Source organism: Sus scrofa, chromosome 7 (genome assembly GCF_054392235.1).
Source record: "Sus scrofa isolate SSC_HxYL_T2T_F1_AM1 chromosome 7, Sscrofa_HxYL_maternal_Yorkshire_Landrace_v2.0, whole genome shotgun sequence".
NCBI lineage: Eukaryota > Metazoa > Chordata > Mammalia > Artiodactyla > Suidae > Sus > Sus scrofa.
In genome coordinates this window covers 104,059,283-104,082,467 of record NC_139389.1, presented here as the reverse complement: position 1 = coordinate 104,082,467, position 23,185 = coordinate 104,059,283, and the positions used below count along the sequence as shown (strand labels likewise).

The 23,185-nt window shown below is 48.3% G+C and overlaps 1 protein-coding gene and 1 long non-coding RNA gene across 8 annotated transcripts in view; one reads left to right on the top strand and one right to left on the bottom strand.

Moving 5' to 3' along the window:
• The window catches only part of LOC146401824 (uncharacterized), a 118,298-nt gene extending 101,110 nt beyond the window's left edge, over window positions 1–17,188 (top strand). Inside the window, exon 3 of the long non-coding RNA XR_014811043.1 lies at window positions 16,965–17,188. This is a non-coding gene — a long non-coding RNA (uncharacterized LOC146401824). The remainder of the gene's footprint in view (window positions 1–16,964) is intronic.
• The window catches only part of GALNT16 (polypeptide N-acetylgalactosaminyltransferase 16), a 112,170-nt gene that overhangs the window by 37,517 nt on the left and 51,468 nt on the right, over window positions 1–23,185 (bottom strand). For 6 of the 7 annotated variants that reach the window (XR_014809078.1, XR_014809076.1, XR_014809077.1 and 3 more), the window contains 1 exon segment: window positions 1,999–2,156. Coding sequence is in view for 2 of the 7 variants with exons in the window: in NM_001244918.1 (NP_001231847.1) it covers window positions 1,999–2,156 (158 nt within the window). In the remaining 5 variants the exon portion in view is untranslated. 7 annotated transcript variants of the gene reach the window in all.

The following is a 23,185-nucleotide window of genomic DNA, read 5'->3' as shown; positions in this document are numbered from 1 at the left end:
CCTGCCCACCACACCCAGCACCTCCTCTGCTGCCCCACCACACACACACACACACACACACACACACACACGCACGTGCACACATAAGCACCCCTTGATTCACCTTGGGTTCTGAGGGCTGGGCAGAAGCATCTCACCAACCCACCACTTCTCTGGATTTGGAGAGTCTCATTTTACAATGTGTGTGGCCCCAAGAGGAATTCCCTCTTTAAATTCGTCAGTGAAGAGTTCTCATTGTGGCTCAGTGGGCTAAGAACCTGATTAGTATCCATGAGGATGTGGGTTCAATCCCTGGCCTCGATAAGTGGGTTAAGGATCCAGTGTTGCCACAAGCTGTGGTGTAAGTTGCAGATGCAGCTCAGATCTGGTATTGCTGTGGCTGTGGAGTAGGCTGGCAGCTGCAGCTCCAATTCAACCCTGGTTGGGGAACTTCCATATGCTGCAGGTGCAGACCTTAAAAAAAAAAAAAATTTCCTGATCCCCTCAGGGAACATGTGAGAATGTTCAGTTGGGGGAAGGTGGTGGGAGGGGAGAGGTGATCCAGGCCAGCCCCTCGATGCACAGATTTGGGCCAGTGGAACCTCTAGGCCCTGGGGTCTAGGAAAGGCCTCCAGGTGGAGCTGTGTGGACATAACCTTGCAGGCCCCGAAGCAACAGACAGGGAACACCGCCCTGGCATGACTGAGAAAGAATTTCCAAGGCTGACCTGGCTGTTAGACCTGGACAGGGCCTTTTCGGGTAGCAGGATTATTGCCCTGTTTGGTAGCCTGATGGTTTCTGAAGGCTGACAGTGCTGGGGTTATAGGACAGGGGTGACAGTCCCGGCTCCCCCAAACCTGTAACCACCTCTCACTTTGCAACAAGCTGCCAAGACCACTGGCCTTTGGGTTTCCAGGAGTGACAAGGAAGGTGCTAGAAGCAGGCCCTCTTCTGCACTTTCATCTCACATACATCTTTGGTGCTGCAGAGTAGCTATTTCAGAAGGAAAAGAAATCCTGACTTGAGTCATGGTCGCCTACCCTCAAACCAGGACGCCCCCCGGTCCTGGGCACACAGCTGACCATTCAGAGCTGGCTGTTCAGAGCTGCAGGCACACGGGTGCATCAGCTCCAACAACCCCTCGCTGTCCGCACAGAGCGCCAAGGAGACCCTCAAACCAGCCTGGGTTGGCAACAAACTTTCCTCGGAGGAAAGGACCCTTGGGGAGTCGTAAGGGTGTGTCAGGGTGCACTCAGGCAGAGGGAAAAGGAGGGAGGCAGGAGGCGTCGGGGATTGTGGGAGCACGAAGTGCTAGGTGCAAAGGAGCAAGGCGCAGAGCGGGATCGGGCTGCGCTCCAGGGAAAGGAGCTTAGGCGTTCCCATGGAGGGGGGGGGCAGACAGAGGCGCAGTGGAAGGTGGAGACTCATATCATCTGGACGGGACTCTACGAGGGCTTGAACCGGGGAGCGGGCTGATGTCTTGCCCAAGGCCACTCACTTGAGCTGGGATCGGGCGCGGAAGGCATCCTTGATCCTGGTCTAGAGCCTCTCCCACCCACCCTGCTGGGAGAGCAGAGAGCAAGACTGGGAGGACTTTCCGGGAGCTGCCGAGGAAGCGGGGGCCGTGGGGCCGGAAGAGAGGGAGGAAAGGGACGCTAAGAGGGCGGTGCACAGCCCTCCACTGTTTGCATCCTCTTCACCTCCGGCACCACCAGCGCGGGGCACCAAGAACGCCAGGCTTGCCCATCCTGCCTGTGGTCCCCTGGCAGGTCCCTCTTGCTGGGCCTCCAGACTGAGGTACCGAGGGGCCTCTCTGGCCCCATGGGGAGGTCTCCTTGGACTGCTCAAGCCTTCAGGAGGTCAATGAAATAGAAGAATCAGGAAAACAACAGGTGTAAGGGTTTGACTGTGTCAAGCAGATGTTCAAGAGTCTGAGAAAATCTCCGTTATTTCTCAAAGCCAAGCGGTGCGGGCCCCACCCTCCACCCTCCTTCCTCCACGGGCACAGTGAGGCCACACCTGTAATGGCGGGTGTCCCGGATGGGCCGGTCAGGGCTCAGCTTGTCGCTCTCCAGCTGGTTGAAGGCATGTTGCCTGTAGGGGTCCTCTCCAGGCTTCAGCTGCTTGGCTGCCAGGTAGGCCTTCTCATCGAAGCCTCTCGAGGGTGTTCCTGTCACCTGAGACAAAAGTCAGCATCAGAGGGGCCATGGGCAAGAGGTTAAAGGAGCCATGATGTGGCAAGCACTTATTGCCAGGAGGGAGCCACCTGCATTGCCTCACTTGCACCTGTGAGCAGATATTACCCCCATTGTACAGATGAGGAAACTGAGGTGAGACGGCACCTGTGTGTTTGGGAGCAGGGAGTGTATGGGAATTCTCAGTACTTTCCGCTCAATTTCATGTACCTAAAACTCCTCTTAAAACATAATGCCTGTTGGAGTTCCCATCATGGCTCAGTGGAAACGAATCTGACTAGCATCCATGAGGACATAGGTTCAATCCCTGGCCTTTCTCAGTGGGTTAAGGATCCAGCATTGCTGTGAGCTGTGGCATAGGTCACAGATGCAGCTTGGATCTGGTATTGCTGTGGCTGTGGTATAGGCTGGTGGCCACGCTCTGATTTGACTCCTAGCCTGGGAACCTCTATATGCCACGGGTGTGGGCCTAAAAAGATACACACACACACACACACACACACACAATAATGCCTGTTAATAAAAAAGCTCAAGGTCAGAGCTAGTAAGTTGAAGATTTCTGGAGCCAAACTGACTCTGAAGTCCATACTCCTTTGTGTTTGTTTGCTTTTGGTTTTTAGGGCAGCGCCCATGGCATATGGGAGTTCCCAGATTAGGGGTCGAATAGAAGCTGCAGCTGCCACCCTACACCACAGCCACAGGGACAATGGTTCCAAGCCTCATCTGTGACCTATACCACAGCTCATGGCAACGCTGGATCCTTCACCCACTGAGTAAGGTCAGGGATCGAACCCACAACCTCATGGATAGTAGTCTAGTTTGTTACCCCTGAGCCACGATGGGAACTCCTGAAGTCCATACTGTTGACCATACCCCTCTTTGCTGGATACAGAGATGGTGACACCTAGAGGGCACGAGACTTCCCAAGATGAAGTGTCCTAAGGGGACCACCAACACACCAGGAGGTCACCATGTGACTTGCTGATTGACAGTTTCCTAGGGATGAACTTGGGCCCGACACTGGGCTAAGCACATAGGAGGTACCTGATCAGTGAAACCCCCAGGTCTTGGACAAGCTGCTGCCCAGACAGCTGCCTGTGAGGATAGACAGGCCCTCACAGGGTAATGCCAAGGCCATTAGGCTGAAAACACACAGACAGTAATGCATCTTCTCCGAGACATGTGCTTACTGCTGAAATAGCCTATGTCAGACCTCCAGGGCCTTCCAGTGCTAAGTGCTGGGGAGTGACAGATGACAGATGTCGTGGCTCAGCGTCCCTCCTCTTAGCTGCAACCTGCTCTGTGCTCCCAAAGTCCCGCCGTGAAAGACACTGGAGAAGGACACATCTGAGATGAATGGACAGATAGATGGATCCCGACATCTCATTATCCGAACCACACCACCAGCCGGATGTTCCCCAGAGTGCTTGGAAATATCATCAACTGTGAGTACATCCCCACTCCACCCCGTCCACGTGACCAGCAGCCCGGGCTGGAGCTGTGGGCCCCCAGGGGCAGCAGGAAGGCAGGTGAGAATTGTCCAGAAACAGAACCCCTCCATCGTGGCCTGGTCTCCAGAGGGATGGTCCCAGGGAGGCAGCTTGACTCCTGGAGAGGAGACTGATGTGTTGGGTGATGCTGAGGAATATCCAGCAGCCCGGGGCCTCCACAGTCCCCTGAGAGCCTAGGTCCCAGCCTCAGGGGCCAGGGATGTGAAGGCTTCAGGGCATGTTAGCTCCTTAAGGGCTGCCTCTCTGTGGTGTTTCTGCTTCCAACCCACCAGTCCCTGAGCTCCCAGAGTCAGAGCCAGTGAGGGATTTCCCCTGACCACTGAGCCCAGCCCCGTGCCACACGCATGCTCAGGACGGTGACAATGGCAGCGGCTGGTGCCACGCCAAGGGCTGGACAGATGGGGCAGAGCCCCCAAGGACCCGAAATGCACCTCAGGAAGGAGAGAAGGAGGGAAGGAGGAAGGAGGGAGCAGGAAGGAGAGAGAGAGAGAGAAGGTTCTGGCTGGAACCCTGGTTTGCTGGAAGGACCCGAGCTGTCACCTGCTAGAGTGAGGATGAGAACGCCTTCATGTCCTTCCCACTCAGGAAAAGTGGGGGGGTTTCCTCTCTCCCCCATTTCCACCCAGCCCAGATCAGGGAAATGGAAAGCGGCCTCCAGCTGATCACAGAGGAGCTGAAATAAGAGAAAATCTGCAGAAGCTGCCAAAGGGAGTGCATGCCACTGAATATCCCGCAAGTGAACAGAGGGAAATACCCATATTCATTTATTTAGGGCTTGTGGTCACTCCGTGGGCTCAAGAAACCTCTGAGCCCTCAACCCACACTCCTCCACTGCACAATAAACACTGATCAAGAGCAAACATCAAACATCTGGAGTTCCCACTGCGGCTCAGTGGGTTAAGAATCTGCTTGCAGTGGTGTGGGATGCCTCAAAGGTGTGGGTTTGACATTTGGCACAATGGGTTAAGGATCCAGTAGGTCGCAGCTCTGGCTTGGATTCAATCCCTGGCCCAGGAGCTTTCATATGCTGGGTGAGGCCATTAAAAAAAAAAAAAAAAAAAAAAAAAAGAAAAAGAAGATGGAGTTCCCATCGTGACGCAGTGGAAAAAAATCTGGCTAAGAACCATGAGGTTGAGGGTTCAATTCCTGGCATCTCTCAGTGGGTTGAGGATCTGGTGTTGCCATGAGCTGTGGTGTAGGTTGCAGAAGAGGCTCAGATCTGATGTGGCTGTGGCTGTGGCTAGTGGCTGTAACTCTGATTGGACCCCTAGCCTGGGAATCTCCATAGGCAGGTGGAGGCCCTTGAAGAAGGTGGGTGCAGCCCTTAAAAAAGCAAAAAAAAAAAAAAAAGAAAAAAGCCACCCGTCTACCAGGCACTTAAACATCCCTCTGTAAGTTCCAAGGATCGCCTGATTATCCATTTGTTTATGGATGCTTAAATCCACTCACTCCTTCATCCATCCACCTATTCAGCAAAGCTCCACTGAGCACTACCTACATGCCCCAAAGTGGAAGGAATGCTTCTGGTACCGTCTGCATCCCCAGCCTTCTGCCTTCCTGCCCTTCATCCAAAGCTGTCTCGGGGCCACAGAGAATGTCCTGGAAGAGCATCTCGAAAGCAGTTCCTCTAGGCCTCAAAACTGAACTAGACCTCATCAAAGATGCTGTAGGAAGTGTCCGTTGGCCCTGCGACAGCCAAGGGGAGGGGATGCTGAGGACGGGTAGGATGTGACCTTTCTATCTGGCCCCTCCCTAGCCTCGCCCCATCACCACCCTGAGCTCTTCCACCTGGTATCTAACCAGTTCTCATGCCCACACCACAGCGCATTTCCCTCCAGCTCTTGAACTCTCCTTTCCCGTAGCCCTTGGTCTTTGACCTTGAGACTTCCAGGCCTTTGAGTGTCCCAGGGGTATCTCTAACTCAACGCCTCAGAATGAATTCTTTTTTTTTTTTAATTTATTTTATTTTATTTTATTTTATTTTATTTTTTGTCTTTCTGCCATTTCTTGGGCTGCTCCCGCGGCATATGGAGGTTCCCAGGCTAGGGGTCTAATCCGAGCTGTAGCTGCCAGCCTACGCCAGAGCCACAGCAACTTGGGATCCGAGCCGCATCTGCAACCTGCACCACAGCTCACGGCAATGCTGGATCGTTAACCCACTGAGCAAGGGCAGGGACCGAACCCGCAACCTCATGGTTCCTAGTCGGATTCATTAACCGCTGCGCCACAACGGGAACTCCTCAGAATGAATTCTTCATCAACCCCCGCCAAAGCAGCCATGTCTGTACTGCCTGTGGCAATGATGGGAAGTCCTACCAGCCTGGTCCCCCAGGTAACAAATCGATGGGTCATCCCCAGTGCCCTCCCCCATGCTCCGCAGCCCGCTGCAGACCCCTGCCCTGCACATCCAGGCAGCATCTTAGGCACAGACCACTAGTGTTAACAGATTACTGGCCCTAAAAAGACAAAAAAAGAAAAAGAAAAGAACAAAAGGTAGTTCTGCCATCATGCCTCAGCTGTAACAAACCCAACTAGTATCCATGAGGACAAGGGTTCAACCCTGGCCTTGCTCAGTGGGTTAGGGATCTGGCATTGCCATGAACTGCGGTGTAGGTTGCAGACTTGGCTCAGATCCCTCATTGCTGTGACTGTGGTGTAGGCTAGTGGCTACAGCTCTCATTCGACCCCTAGCCTGGGAACCTCCATATGCCGTGGGTGTGGCCCTAAAAAGACAAAAAGAAAAAAAAAGCTATTTACTGAAAGTCTACTTTGTGCAGATACCATGAATCTGGGAGGATGGAAATAAATAAAAAGTACGGCCCCAGAAGAGAAATCTAGGACACTAGATCACCTCCTTTTGTCCTCCATCCCATGCCAGGTGTGGCCTTGGAGGATCATGAAGAAACTCCCACCCTCAAACTTAGATCACAGGTAACCGGAGAACTGGCCGTGGAACCTCACCCACTGCAACCCCAGCTCGGGCAGGAGTCCAGCCTTGGCGCAGGCACCACACGCTGGTGACCCATGAATGCTGCTTCCCTTCTCCCCTCCTCTAAACGGGAAGCGTGCTGTGCTGTCCTGTCCTGTCCTCCCAGCCACACTGCTTACGAAGCATATCGGCAAGGGGAAAACGCATCCTTTGGCTCCGGGCTGCGGGCCCATAAGGAGCTATATCTGGATCCGCCCGAGAGACCTGAGGTCCTGGGCTTGGAGCCAGTCAGAGCTGCTGGACGGGACTCACACTGCTGCCCTTTCTGGAGCGGACGAGGGCACTGGAGGCCGTCTGTGGGATTCTTAGGCCACATGGCACTGACACCTGTGCTTGATTGGGCTTTCTTTTCCATGGGATCGTGAGCTCCCAGCACCTGGCACATGGTAGGTAGTGAACAGATGTTTATTGGACAAAGGAATGAATGAGTGAGTGAGTGAATGAAGGAATAGATCCCTAGACAGAGTCCCTGCTCTCACCTACTTATAATCAACTGGGAGAAAAACCACGGTGAACAAATGGGATCCTCTGACACAACACATGACCTTTGGTGGCTTTCGCTCTCCTTCAGGGTACAAGCCCAGTACTCACAGTGGCCCAGGAGGCTTTTTATGAGCTAACGCTTCGTCATCTCTCTGGACTCAGAGGCTACTGTTGCCCCACCCCTGGCTCTGCTCCAGTCACACTGGCCTCCTGATGTTCCTTGAGCCTGCCAGCACTCTTCCCCTTAGCTCCTTTGTTCCTTCTGCTTTCCTTCTGGAAGGCTCTTCTCCCAGATGTCTGCATGGCTCCCTCCACCCCAGCCACCTTGCCCCACACAGCTCTGCTCAAACCTCGCCTCTTTGTGAGTCTGCCCCACCCACCATCTGTAAAACTGTGGGCCCAGCACTGCCCTCATCTTCCCTCTCCTCCTGCCTGATGTGTTTTTGGATAGCGCCTAGCACCATTGGATTTTTTTTTTTTTTTTTTGTCTTTTTAGGGCCGCACCCTTGGCATATGGAGGTTCCCAGGCTAGGAGTCAAATCGGAGCCGTAGCCACTGGCCTACACCACAGCCACAGCAACATCAGATCCGAGCCTCATCTGTGACCCACACCACAGCTCACAGCAATGCTGGATCCTTAACCCACTGAGCGAAGCCAAGGATGGAACCTGCATCCTCATGGACACTAGTCAGATTCATTTCCACTGAGCCACGATGGGAACTCCCACCATGGGATGTTCTATGGGTATTTTGCTTCTTTGTGTTATGTATTTGACTGCTAATTCCCACAGGAATATAAGCTTCACCAGGGCAGGGATTGTCTGTTTCGTTGAATGCTGGATCCAAAAGCCCAGAACAGCGCTCAATGGGACTCAAAAGCAATGGCTGTCTGCCTGATGCCTACAATATGCCCTGTGTGCCAGCTGAGTCTGTGGCAGATGCCTAGAGGAGTGGATGTGGGAGTTGGGGAGTACAAGAGATTCCATTAGGATGTAAGAAGAAAAGAGAACTGCTATTTATATTTATTTTTATATAATAATTTTGTCTTCTTTTGGTGTTATGCTAGACATAAGACACAAGCACAGTAGAGCACATATGTAATAATGAATAAATGGATATTCATATGAAAGGCACCTGAAAGAAAAAAAAAAAAACAATGGCTAATGGGTAAGCAAGGGATGAGCTGTCATGATGATAAGCTCCACTTGGCTAACACAACACTTAGAATTGAGGGGGACCGAGAGGTGGAAGGGGAGGCCCCTGTTTTAGGGACTCCTTCTCACTCACGTGCTCCTGGCAGGGCTGTTAATTACTGCCTTCCAATCCCACCAACACCTCCATCACATCATGGGGTGGGCACAAGACCTAGGCTAAGCTTGATCTTATCACTGCACTCCCAGATGGAGGGGACGGGTTCAGGAACAGTCATCTGACTCGATCTGGGCCAATCAGCGTCTACTCTGAGATTTTTCTATGAGATGAGCTCTTTTTATCTGCACTGCTAAAATTGGGAGGTGGGAGCCTTCCTGCCTGTCACATGGAAAGAGAACCCAAGAAGAAAAAAATCAGAGCCAAGAGATGGAAAGAAAGAGCTCTAATGATACTGTTTGGGATCCCTGGAGCCAGTTATATCTGATCCAAATTCACTTGGGTTTTTTTCTATCTCTCTGTATCTATCTACTTACTACCTACCTGTCTTTTTTTCTCTCTCTCACTCTCTCTCTCTCTCTCTCTCTCTCTCGAACTAGTTCGTGTTGGCTGTTTCTTCTGCCTCTCTGTATCTATCTAGTTACTACCTACCTGTCTTTTGTTTTTGTTTTTTCCCTTGAACTAGTTTGAGTTGCCTATTTTTCTCTCACAACCAAAAGTTCAGAGATATCAGTCCTTTGGTCCTTTCAATGAAAGAAAAATCATTCTCCAAAAGTAAGAAACAGAAATCGAAACTGAAAACAAACAAATGAGCCACCAATGGCAATGACACGATGTGGGTGGAAGCCACCCATTCCAAGATATCAGGTTGGTCCCTGGCATCTGGCCCAGTGACTTGAGCCCAGAGCTGGGTGAGGCATTCCCACCTTCCCCAGAGGCTTCAGGAAGTGGGGTGGCTTCCATCTGGACCACGGTTTAAGAGGCTCTTGGGTTGCCATGGTGAGGAACAAAGGTTGGGGAGATGGTGAGTGACAGTCCAACGCACCTCCCACAGCCCTCCAGCCTCCTGCTGAGAATTCTCAGGGATGTATAGGTGGCCGCCTCCTCCCTAGTCTGGCTTTACCGGAAATGCCAAATCCAAGCACTTTTGTGTCCAATAAGGTCAATCACATCAGAACTTGTTTAAGCCGAAACAATGACTCTGCTTTATTAAATGAAAAGAATTATTTTTAGTTTTGGAGACTTTTATTTTCAGTCCGTCATTTCGATTAAACTTTTGAAACCTGCCTGACTTGCATCAGTTTTTTTCCAGCTAGATTTGCTTATTTCTTCTTGACTGCTAAATTTAGGAAACAAACAGCCAAGGGGAAGGTTTAAAATAAGAAAGGAAAATATTTTCCATGTCATTGTCATCAAAAACAGTTCAACTCAAATCTCCAAGCCTTGTAAACCTTCTTTTAAAATATACACGGACCCCAAAGTTTTAGATTTAAACAATTCGAACTCCTTTGAAATAACTACTGCCCAATTTCCTTTTACTGCCAGTAAAATAGATACCTGCTGGGTTTGCCTTTCACGAAATTCAGTGAAACTGCAAGTAAAAAGGCTCTGGTCCTATTTTATGGATGGCTCCTGACTTTTTCTTCTGAGTCTGCTTTAAACTCAAAACACCTGGTGAGCAAAATGTGCTTCCCAACCACTCTTGACTCCCCTGGGAACAAAATCTCATCTGATGCTGTGTCCCAGGTTGAAAGACTGCCATTCATTAGTCGAACTGAGAAACAGCGCATGAGTCACCATCTCTGAGAGCACAGGCTCAGGTTCCGCCTTTCCCAAATGAGAAGGCGTGTCCCCTGGATCTCCCCATAAGCTGCTTGGTTCTGGGGAAACAGCCAGTGTCCCTGCCCAATCAGACAAGATGCTGGAGGCAGCACCAGGCTGAGACCTTACGGACACAGGGGAAACTTGTCTGGGCAACCAAGGGTCTCTGAGGGACCTGTCCCAGATGTGTCTGCATCTTCCTTTACACATCGCCCCAAAAGTAGTTATTATAGGAAGTTCCCTTGTGGTGCAGCAGGTTAAGGATCTGGCATTGCCGCAGCTGCGGTGTAGTTCGCAACAGTGGTGCGAGTTCGATCCCTGGCCCGGGAACTTCCATGTGCTGGGGTTAAAAAAAAAAAAAAGGGTAGTTATTTTGGGGATTACTAGCCTGGGCTTTGAAATCTGATGGCCCTGGGATGGAAGGCCAGGGCTTACTTCTACCCTTTCTGAGCAGGTTTCTTCATCTGGATCATGGTGAGGATTAAAGGAGATGATGTAGACAACGTGCTTAGCACAGTAACTGGCACATAACTTAGAGTTATTAACTATGATTAGCTTGCGTGCCTTTTTATCAGTGGCTCTCAACTCTGGCTGCACACTGGAATCATCTGGGAAGATTTTCGATTTCCTAATGCCCAGGTCCTACTCAAGACCACTTAAGTCAGAATTTCTGGAAGTGGGATCAGGGGTTCTCAATGCTCTACCAAGGCTGAGCTGTCACTTCGTATGGATGCAGGATGGTGGGCGACTGCCAGTCTTGGGCTGCTGAAATCACGGGACCAAGAACTCGAGGGACCTAGGCCACCTCCCTTGACCCCTTCCCAGGAGCCTCACGGTGAGTCTGGGTTTTTGGCTTCTATTTGTACTGATCCAGAGCTTCACCATCAGCAGAGGCATCTGCAACTCAGCCAGGGCCTGCAAGGTTACTATAGAAACTGCACCTTGCAACGCTCATGCTCACAGGCTGGGAGGTTCAAGTTCAATTACATACCAAGGAGCACAAGGTAGGGGCTCCCTGGGAAGCCAATTTTGGGCTATCAGTTAGATTTCCCACCATGACCTAACTTCTCTAGGGTGCTGAAAACTGCCCAGCTTTATGACACCAGTGGTCTCACCAAGAAAGAGTTCTAGTGGTTCTGGTGATCTCACCAAGAAAGAAAGGGGTCCCTTTCCCCATTCCCTTAGGGATCTGAGCCAACTAGAGTCCTCTATTCCAGACTGGGACAAGGCACCAAGCCCACTGTTCCAAACCATCTCTGCTCAGATCCAGGAAGATTCCCGGCCCAATCAAACTCTCCAGTCTCATTTCACATTCTCTGCCCAGCCCAGAGGCGATCTAGGGATGGAGGGATTCTGAGAGTGGTCCATGCTAGAAATAATTTGGGGTGATAGCTTAGTTTTTACCTGCTTCTCAGTTTACCCAGTGTGAACAGAGTGCTCTTGAGTCTGTGAAAGGCACCAGAATTCTGTCTTACCCTCCCAACCACAGCTGCTACAGAGTAAGAGGAAAGATTAGGCCTCTTTTAATCTGAGCCAAGAGTATCTGCTCACTGAGGGCCTGCAATGAGCTGGATGCTATATGAGGTGCTTATTTCTATCTTCAAGTAGTCCTGCCAAGCCTCTTCTTATCCTTATTTTATGGAGGAGGAAACTGAGGCCCAGAGAGGTAAAATAACCCACCCAAGGTCACACAGCTGCTGAGTGGCTGGGCTAGGACTGGAATTGAGAGAGTCTGGCTGCAAAGCCTAAGCACAATGCTTCCTCTGTGTGCCTTCAAACCACTCCTGGGCCAGATGTGCTTGGCACCACCCTGTCCCCCCCATCTCTGAGTGTATCAGCTCTAAAGCAAGCTAGCCTCTGGCACCTAGAACACAACCAGGCCCTGACAAGTGCAGGCTGGAGGCCACCTCCCTCCTGGGCTCAGGGTTCAGAGCATCAGTTCATGGCTCTGATGGGGACCTGCCCAGTGCTGTCATCTCTTGGCCTGACACAGGCATGGAAACACTTTTCTGTTTACGGCTAGAAGGAACATGGAACAAATGAAAAGTATAAGAGTTTGTATTACTCAGACCAAAACAGCACATAACCAGATTTCCTGGGGTCAGCCCAGGTGCTCCTTGGTCTTCCCAGCCAGGGACAACCTCAGGGTCCTAGTGACCTTCAGCTGTAGTTACAGCCAAAGGGGACAAAGCCAACTCCTGTTCCGGTTCTCGTCTGCTTGATCCTATCAGTCCCTCAAACAACACTGCCACGTTGTGTGGATGAGAAAAAGGAAGCCAGCAGAAGCACTGCAATGACAGGGCAACCTCAGGCTCTCCGGGCTCAACACATATCCTGCCGGCCAACCCAACATGCAGGTCACACCCTGTTCTGCTCTAGTCACACAAGTGCAATATGTCAACGTTTCTAAGTTACCATTGCATTTCAGATGTTCAATACTCAGAATCTATTGAACTTGAACCTGTCAGATATTAACTGGAAAGATAACGCAATAATGGGCCATGCGGAGTTCCTGTCGTGGCTCAGCGGAAACGAATCTGACTAGCATCCATGAGGATGCAGTTTCCATCCCTGGCCTCGATCAGTGGGTTAAGGATCCGGCGTTGCTGTGAGCTGTGGTGTAGGTCACCGACATGGCCTGGATCTGGTGCTGCTGTGGCTGTGGTGTAGGCCAGCGGCTACAGCTCCGATTTGACCCCTGGCCTGGGAATCTCCATGTGCCATGGGTGCAGCCCTAAAAAGACCAAAAAAGGGGGCCATGTAACACATAGAGTACATAGACCATGACAATATTGAGGGTGGCAACAGCCTCCTGTCTCATCACTGAGATCGGAACCAGCTGGGTCAGGATCGCATTCAACCCATTAGCACTCAGCAAGGCCCTGACCAAGGACAGAGCACCTCAGTATTTAACACTTTCCAGAAGAGAGAGCCATATTAGAGCAGTGGCTGATGCAGCACATTACGGCATGATGGGTCAAGTTCAGAAGTACATTACCTGTGGTTCACAACTAGCATAATTAAGCAATTAGGTTATACCCATCAAGAAAAGAAAGCCTGACAGAGGCTGACTTTTAAAATCAGATTAAACAGGAGTTCCCGTCGTGGCGCAGTGGTTAACGAATCCGACTAGGAATCATGAGGTTGCGGGTTCGATCCCTGTCCTTGCTCAGTGGGTTAATGATCCGGCGTTGCCGTGAGCTATGGTGTAGGTTGCAGATGCGGCTCGGATCCCGCGTTGCTGTGGCCCTGGCATAGGTCAGTGGCTACAGCTCCGATTAGACCCCTAGCCTGGGAACCTCCATATGCCGCAGGAGCGGCCCAAGAAATAGCAAAAAGACAAAAAATAAATAAATAAATAAATAAATAAATAAAATCAGATTAAACAAAAAGAAAAAAGAGAAGGAGAAGGAGAACTGGGAAAAGCAGCCTGCCTCATGGGTGGCTTTTTGCAAGGCCCACTGCTGGGGCAGGTACAACTTGTCCCCTCAACAGGACTACGCCCGAGGACTGGCACGTCCCCCGCACCCCAGCATTTTATGTAGGTACAATATACAAAGAGGCTAGAGGGAGGTCCCATTGTGTCTCAGAGGGTTACAAACCCGACTAGTATCCATGAGGATGTGCGTTCCATCTCTGGCCTTGCTCAGTGGGTTAAGGTTCCAGCATCGCCATGAGGGGTGGTGTAGGTCATGGACACGGCTCAGATCCTGAGTTGCTGTGGCTGTGGTGTAGGCTGGCAGTTGCAGCTCCTATTCAACCCCTAGCCTGGGAACTTCCAAATGTGGTCATAAAAAGAAAAACAACAACAACAACAAAGTGGCTATAAAATTTGCAAACATGGATAATAGCATTTTTTTTTGGGGGGGGTCTTTTTAGGGATGCACCCACAGCATATGGAAGTTCCCGGGCTAGATGTCAAATCAGAGCTGTAGCTGCCAACCTACCCCACAGCCACAGCAACACCAGATCTGAGCCATGTCTGCAACCTATGCCACAGCTCAGAGCAACGCTGGATCCTTAATCTACTAAGTGAGGCCAAGGATTGAAACTGTGTCCTCGTGGGTACTAGCTGGGTTCATTACTGCTTGAGCCACAATGGGAACGCCAATACTAATATTTCTTAATGGATAGAGCCCTTTGGATGACTTCTTCTGAGATATGCTAAAGACAGAGTTTTGGAGTTCCTATTGTGGCTCAGTGGGCTAAGAACCCGACATAGTGTCTGTGAGGATTCACGTTTGATCCCTGAGTTTGCTCAGTGGGTTAAGGATCTGGCATTGCCGCAGCTGTGGCTCTGATTCGACTCCTAGCCGGGAAATTTCCATGTGCTGCAGGTGCGGCAGAAAAAAAAATTTTTTTAATTAAAAAAGAGATGCAGTTTTATTCAGTGAGAAATCAGAGACACAAATCATCTGATCACAGCGTATCACATATGCGTGTGCTGAGATCCATGGAAATCTGGGCTCATGTACATATTCATTGCAGTTTTGCACAGTACACAGAAACATACATTGTTAATGAGCAACAAGATGACCACTGTGTCATGTGTTATCATGTAATCTAAATAAATCACTTACTGTATATGTCCATCCATGTTTTCCTTGATGGCCACCCTGTAGCTAAACAGAATCTTAAAGGGAAGACATAGCTCCGTTCTTGAAAAAGCGTCAGTGCTATGAAGATATAAATCCTCTCTGACTTAATCTATGAACTCAGTGCAATCCTGATTAAATAACAACTGTGCTGGGAGGTGGGTGGTGGGGTAAGGATTCAGCTGGAAGAGTTTAAATGGGAGTGAACGATCAGGGAATATCTGAAAAAAAGGAAAGACGGAGAAATAGACTTACCAGAGATTAAGGTATATCAAAGACTGCAGATTTTATATAGCAAGATACTATTGGCATAACACCAAACAGATCAATAAAAGAAAGTGAGGTCAGAAATAGACCCAATAGAGGGCTGGCATAAAGTACAGTTGCATTTCAAATGTGCCCTTCAGTTACTAGACAATGTGGTAACAAATAAAGCTGAATTCATTTCTTAAATCGAAATTAATTCTAGGCAGCCCTTTTTTTTTTTTCGTTTTAGGGCCACACTGCTGACTAGGGGTGAGATTGGAGCTGCAGCTGCCGGCCTACACCACAGCCACAGCAACGCCAGATCTGACTGAGCCAGGTCTGTGACCTACACCACAGCTCACAGCAACTCCTAATCATTAATCCACTGAGCGAGTCCAAGGATCGAACCCGTATCCTCATGGATACTAGTCAGGTTTGTTACCACTGAGCCACAATGGTAATGAACATCAGCATTTTAGATACGACTTTTTGATACAATAGAAGTTCCAATTTTATTTAAACATATACCTGGTTTTCCAGAGACAGCCCCGATATATACCTGTGCTCTTAGGATCTGAATCAGAATTTGTCTCAGCTTAGGTGATGGATATGATCACCCTACATTTCTAGATATTTACTCTACAATTAAACTGGCATGAGTATTTGAAATGTACAAGTATGTTAATTACAGCAGCATTTATTAAAAGTGCTAAAATAATTTAATTTAAATGCCCATCAGTAGAGGACTGACTGAATAAATTAGTTTCTCCTTACGGTAGAATTCTAAATAAATGTTAGAAGGAATAAGTTATGCATGAATACTGTCATTCATTTCATATAAAGAGTTTATAAACACGTGCATATCTAAATGCACAGATTTATCTGCAAAAATATATGGCAAGTTGCCAAACAGTAGTCCCCTCCAGAGATGGCACAGGAATGGGCTGGGAGACCACAGAACTTTCCCTTTTCCTTTATACAAATCTGGGGTGTTTTGTAAATAAGTATTTACTTATTTATTATTGGGGGTGTGTGTCCCAATCTCCTTTATTTAAGAACAAAGTAGTAAGTGATGTGGGGATTAAAATCAAGAGCATCACTGAACTTCACCTTCCCTCTAACCAGTTCCCCCAAACTCCCTGGCCCCACACCCTTTGTGTTCCCAATTCCTTTCTTAGTAATGAAGAACTCAATCCCAAAGCCCTGTTAGAAACTTCCCTTACAATAAAATTATTTTTAGAAAAGAGATGGATCTTGGAGTTCAATTATGGCACAGTGGAAACGAATCCGACTAGGAACCGTGAGGTTGCGGGTTCGATCCCAGTCCTTGCTCAGTGGGTTAAGGATCTGGCGTTGCCATGAGCTATGGTGTAGGTCACAGATGCGGCTCGAATCCCATGTTGCTGTGGCTGTGGCGTAGGCTGGCAGCTGTAGCTCTGATTCGACTCCTAGCCTGGGAACCTCCATGTGCTGCCAGCACAGCCCTAAAAAGCAAAACAACAACGACAACAACCAGATGAACCTTAATTCTTTTCTACCTAAAGGCATTGAGCTAATTATTATCATCATCAACATTAATACTTTCTGTGTGAATCTCAGATATAAATACATTGATGAATTCCTCAGCTGTAACATTTGGGGGCAGAAGTACCAACCAGGAAGAGAAGGACCATTGGAGAGGAGGGGACAGGAAGCTAGGTGGAGGAAAAATAATTTGTCCTCTACCCTTCTGAGCTCTTCGCAGAGACCCCTGTAATAAAGGACAGATAAAGGGTTCTGGGACCTAATGCCAAGGTGTGGCGGGGTTTTTCCCAAGCCCCAAAGAGCAATTCTCAGATACCAACTGGGGGTCCTGCAGTTCAACTCAGTTCTTGACCTTCTCTGCCTAGAGGCAGTAACAGAGTCCACAGGCCGAGGGCTCAGTACGACGAGACTGCCTTCCACCTCAGATGCCAACTGCAAGCCCAGATGGTTACCTGTGCTTCTGACTGACTAGCTAAAAAGCAGAGGTTCCGGAGTTCCGGTCATGGCGCAGTGGTTAACGAATCCGACTAGGAACCATGAGGTTGCGGGTTTGATCCCTGGCCTTGCTCAGTGAGTTGAGGATCCAGCGTTGCCGTGAGCTGCGGTGTAGGTGTAGGTTGCAGAAGCGACTTGGATCCCGCATTGCTGTGGCTCTGGCGTAGGCCGGTGGCTATGGCTCTGATCAGACCCCTAGCCTGGGAATCTCCATATGCCGCGGGAGCGGCCCTAGAAAAAAGCAAAAAAGACAAAAAAATAAAAAAATAAAATAAAACTAAAAAAATAAAAAGCAGAGTTTCCCACAACCCCTCACTAGGTTCGATTAATTTGCTAGAGCAATTACAAGTTAATTACAAAGGATATTGAAAGATACAAATCAACAGCCAGAGGAAGAAACAGTACATGCAGTGAGGGTGTAGTGAGGATGGGAAGGAGGTGGCAGAGGTGGGGGGACTGTCGCAGGTGAATTCAACCTTCAGGGTATGCTCAAGACCCAGCTTGACTCCTCCTGACTTCTCCCCACAGCATGAGTCTAACACCTGAAAATGGGATGCAGGGAGGATGCTAAGAAGCCAAACCCTAGACAAGGGCCTTTCACCTCACCTCTTCTACAGGTATGGACCCTGGAAATACACTGACGAGGCTGGTACTCAGACTCTCGGGACAACTGGTGTCATTTCCTTTTCAGTTTGTCCATTTTAAGCTGCCCCCCCCCGCCCCCCACCGCCTTTTAACCTTTTCTAAGGTGCCTGGTGTCAAATGCTTAACTTAGTAACTTGGTTGAAAGGGACGGGCAGACCAAGGAGCGCTGGGAAGGGCTGATGGTCAAGTCCCTCAGGCGAGCCTGCAGGCCATGCTGCACAGCCTGAGTTAACCTCTGAGCACAGCCGTTTGCACAGCTGCAGAAAGGAGGTGTCAAGCGTATGAGATAAGATCATCGCAGCCAGGCTATGGGAGGCCCTCACTACATGAGTGTATAGAAGGAGGGGGTTGAGCAAGACAGTTTCCAAGCCCTCTTCCATCTCTAGCATTAAATGATCTCTCTCTCTCTCTCTCTCTTTTTTTTTTTTTGTCTTTTTGCCATTTCTTGGGCCACTCCCCACGGCATATGGAGGTTCCCAGGCTAGAGATATAACTGGAGCTCTAGCCGCTGGCCCACACCAGAGCCACAGCAACTCGGGATCTGAGCTGTGTCTGCAACCTACACCATAGCTCACGGCAACACCGGATCCTTAACCCACTGAGCAAGGCCAGGGATCGAACCCGCAACCTCATAGTTCCTAGTCGGATTCGTTAACCACTGAGCCACGACGGGAACTCCTAGCATTAAGTGATCTCTAACTACATCCACTGACGTCATCATTCTTCAACACATACTTATTGCAGATCATGGAGAATCTCTAAAGGGCCAAAACTTCTTGTTATGTGACTTATCACTGTTCTTGGCACACAGTAGGTGCTCACAGTTTGTCATGTTAGAAAGGTATGTGCATGGTGTCCCTGAGACTCCGGTTCCATGGGAGCTGCAGGAATGGTTGGCATCTCTGATTAAGTGTCACCAAAATGGTACTTGCTCTCTCTGGGGCCCCGTGTTTGGACAGGAGCTAAGACTACAAAGGATCTCTAGAATGCGGGGGGGGTATGTGGGGAGCGAGTTAACCGGAGGCCCCCAATGGCAGCTTCTGCCAGGAACATGAGCTCGGCAGATGGGCATGCCAGCTCTGGGTCTGGGAGGGACAGAAACGTGTATTTTATTGTGGTCTGAGAGTCATTTGTGGGAAATGACATTAGGGTGGGTTAATGGCAGAGAGTGCTTTTCTCCCTTGACTAATGTCTTTGAGTATTATATTAAATTGTTTTTAAGTCACCAGAATGGTTATTAAATTAGTACGCTTTCGGAAAACAGTCTGGCCGTACATTTCTAGTGCTATATCCTTTGGCACATGGCCTTTTATGTCTCGGTCTGTCCATTACCTTCCCCTCGTCATGGCAGGGTGCCAATAGGGCCCCAAATCTCCCACATACCCAGAAGATTTATATTTAACCTCTGGAATAGGGAGAGGCATGGAAACATACTTTCTCATCCACGGCATATGGAGGTTCCCAGGCTGGGGGTGGAATTGGAGCTACAGCTGCTGGCCTACACCAGAGCCACAGCAACTCGGGATCCAAGCCACAACTGCAACCTACACCACAGCTCATGGCAACACCGCATCCCCAGCCCACTGAGCGAAGCCAGGGATCAAACCCGCATCCTCATGGATACGCGCTGGATTCATTTCCGCTGTGCCATGATGGGAACGCCTCAGGAGTCCTATTTTAATCATATAATTAGTTATAGACAAATACTGGCATAAAGATGTTCATAAGAGTCTTTTTTTTTTTTTTTGTCTTTTTGCCTTTTCTAGGGCCGCTCCCGTGGCATATGGAGGTTCCCAGGCTAGGGGTCCAATCGGAAGTGTAGCCACCGGCCTACACCACAGCCACAGCAACATGGGATCCGAGCCACGTCTGCAACCTACACCACAGCTCACAGCAATGCCAGATCCTTAACCCACTAAGCAAGGCCAGGGATTGAACCCGCAACCTCATGGTTCCTAGTCGGATATGTTAACCACTGCGCCACGACGGGAACTCCCTGTTCTTAACAGTCTTATTTAAAATTAAGAATGAACATTTGAAAACAATCCAAATGTCAACAGCAGGGGGAGAAAAAGATTATGTAAATTATGTTCCATCGACTAAAAAGAATATCTGGCAACAATTTACAATAACTGTCATAGGCTGTGAGGAAATAAGTACACTCGTAAGTGTTATTGGAGTGTAAACTGGTACAAATCTTCTAGAGGTAGATTTACCAGTACTTATCAAGAGCCTGAGAAGGATGTATACATATGATTCAATTTTAGCAATCTGTCCTAAGGAAATGATTAAACACGGGTTCCATTTATCATAGCAAAAGATTGGGGTTTGGGGGGGTTGTTTGTTTTTTGCTTTTAGGGTCACAATCGAGGCACATGTAGGTTTCCAGGCTAGGGGTCTAATCAGAGCTACAGCTGCCGGCCTACACCACAGCCACAGCAACACAGGGTCCGAGCTGTGTGTGCGACCTATACCCCAGCTCACAGCAACCCCAGATCCTTAACCCACTAAGCAAGGCCAGGGATCGAACCTGCAACCTCACGGTTCCTAGTCAGCTTCAAATCCACTGTGCCACGACGGCAACTCCTATAATAGCAAAGGATTGGTGGAGGAGGAGTTCTTGATGGCCTAGCAGTTAAGGACTCGGCGTCATCACTGCTGTGGCTCGGGTTACTGCTATAGCTCAGGTTCAGTCCCTGGCTTAGGAACTTCCACATCCTGCAGGCATGACCGGAAAAAAAAATATTGTGAAGGAGAACCTCCAAGATTTCCAGTAACAGGGGATTGGTTTAGTAAGTTTAAACACAGTGCTTCAATAGAATACATTGCAATTATTTTAAAAGATGTAGAAATGCATTTTTTTTTTTACCATAGGAAGATGTTCACCATCCACAGTTAAGTGAAAAAAAAAGCAGGCTACAAATTAATATGTGCACTGCGATTCCATTTGTGTTTATCTAGATGTTCTAATTTGTCTTAATGAATAATTATTACCTGCGAAATCAAGAAAAAATAACACTAGCAATATTAGCTATGAAAGCTGTGTAGCAGCACCGAAAATTACTTGCACGATAATGGGAGGAAAGAGAAGGATAAAAACTGTATATACTCTGTGATTGCAGCTCTGTAAAAATTATGGCGCTTGACAAGAAAGGCATATTGAAAAATAAAAACAGATTTGTTAAGATGGGGAGATTATGGGTGATTTTCCATCCTTTTGGTTATTACTATGTTTATGTAATTTTTGTTTTTTTAAGTGAAAAAAAAAACTCCTTTGAGACTTTTTCCTCTGTAGCCTCTCCTCTGCTTGGAATGGTTGTCTTTAGGGAATACAAGGCTGCTTACTAAAAATAATGCCTTACAAGGGGCCTAGCTCTTTGCAGCTTCCTTTACTTCTTCTGCTGGGTGAAATCTATCTTGGTGACCCCTTCTCCTTTTACGGCCTAGCCAACTCTACCCTATTGCTTATCAGCTCTGAACCCTGACCCAAGCACCCGGATGCTACTAGGCTGACCAGCCCCCTTTGGGCTCTTTTGGACCCCATGGATCACACTCACCACCTTCGAACCTGAAGGACTTAGGGTCTTGCCAGGGCAGAACCACCATACCTAACACATACCTTTAATAATGGATCAACACGTGTTTAAACCCTCCTGGGTCAGGTGCTTGCATACACCGCTCTCTCGAGAGGACATTCCTTTGGGGAAAACAACTTGGCAAAAGTATCGAAAGCCTTTAAAATGTTTCCCACCTTTGGTCTAGCAATTCTGATCCTAGGCTGTTATAAAATAAGCATAGGGAGATAGGAGTACAAAGACATACTGCTGGGTATTTTTCTTACCAGTAAAACACTGGAAATAATCTAAATGTCTGATAATGGGAGCTTGGTTAGATAAACTATGACACATGATAAGGTTGCCACGTAAAATACAGGATGCCCAGCTAAATAAGAATTTCAGATAGGAGTTCCCGTCATGGCTCTATGGAAATGAATCTGACTGGCATCCATGAGGTCGCAGGTTCAATCCCTGGCCTCACTCAGTGGGTTAAGGATCCAGCGTTGCTGTGAGCTGTGGTGTAGGTTGCAGACTCAGCTCAGCTCTGGTGTGGCTGTGGCTGTGGCTCTGATTCGACCCCTAGCTTGGGAACCTCCATATACCGCAGATGCGACCCTAATAAAAGACCAAAAAAAAAAAAAGAATTTCAGATAAACAACAATTTTTTTTTGTATGAGTATATCCCAAATACTGAATGGGATCTACTTATTCCAAAAAAAGTATTTATTATTTATCTGAAATTCAAACTGGAACATAGTTATATTAAAAACGTACTGTTTATCTGAAATTCTAATTTACCTGGACGTCTTATATTTTTATTTGCTAAATCTGGCCACCCCACACGTTCATATAATAGAATACTACGTAGCCATTAAAACTCATATTTTTATGCACAACACTGTAAATCACTTTAATATTTAAAAAGTAACAAAAAACCTCCTATTTTTAGAGCAGCGGCTTTCAAATTGTGTTGCTTCTCCCCCCATGCTTTAGTTAGAATGCCGTATCTTTTATTTATTTTATATTTTAGCCTTTCACATAAGATTTAGTTTGAAAATAAGGGTTCCATTGAAGGTTGAAAAACAGTGTTTTAGAAGACTACTTAACAACAGGAGATAGCGCTTTAAAATAATAAGAGAAATTCATGTTAAAAATTGTATGAGGAGTTCTCACTGTAGCAAAATGGGATCAGGGCATCTCTGGAGCACTGGGATGCAGGTTCAATGCCCTGTCTGGCACAGTGGGTTAAGGATCCAGCATTGCTACAGCTCCAGCATAGGTTGAAACCCTGGCTCAGATCTGATCTCTGGCCTGGGAACTCCAACTAACAGCCAAAAAAAAAAAAAAAAAAAAAGAAAAGGGGGGAAAGGGGGGAAAAATCAGTATGATTCTAGGTTTACACATACACATACACATACACATATGTGGAGACCAAGAGAATGAGACAGCAAGAGAGAAAGATAGAGACTCTCTGGAAGAATTCTATTTTTGGCTGTGCCCATGCCACGTAGATGATCCTGGGCCAGGGATAGAACTCGCGCCACAGCAGTGACAATACCAGACCCTTAACCTGCTAGGCCACCAGGGAACTCTGAGAATTTTTTTCTTTTTTAGTCGCACCTGCAGCACTTTAACTACATCTAAAGTTCCTGGGCCAGGGACTGAATCTGAGCTGGAGCTTTGACCTACACCACAACTGCAGCAATGCCAGATCCTTAGCCCACTGCATTGGGCCAGGGATCAAACCTGTGCCTCCAAAGAGACAAGCTGGATCATTAACCCAGTGCACCACAGTGGGAACTCCTCCAATAATTTTTTTTTTTTTTTGGTTTTTAGGGCCACCCCAGCAGCATACGGAGGTTCCCAGGCTAGGGTCAAATCGGAGCTATAGCTACACCACAGCCACAGCAACGTGAGATCTGAGCCGCATCTACGACCTATACCATAGCTCAGAGCTGGATCCATTGATCGAGGCCAGGGGTTAAACCTGTATCCT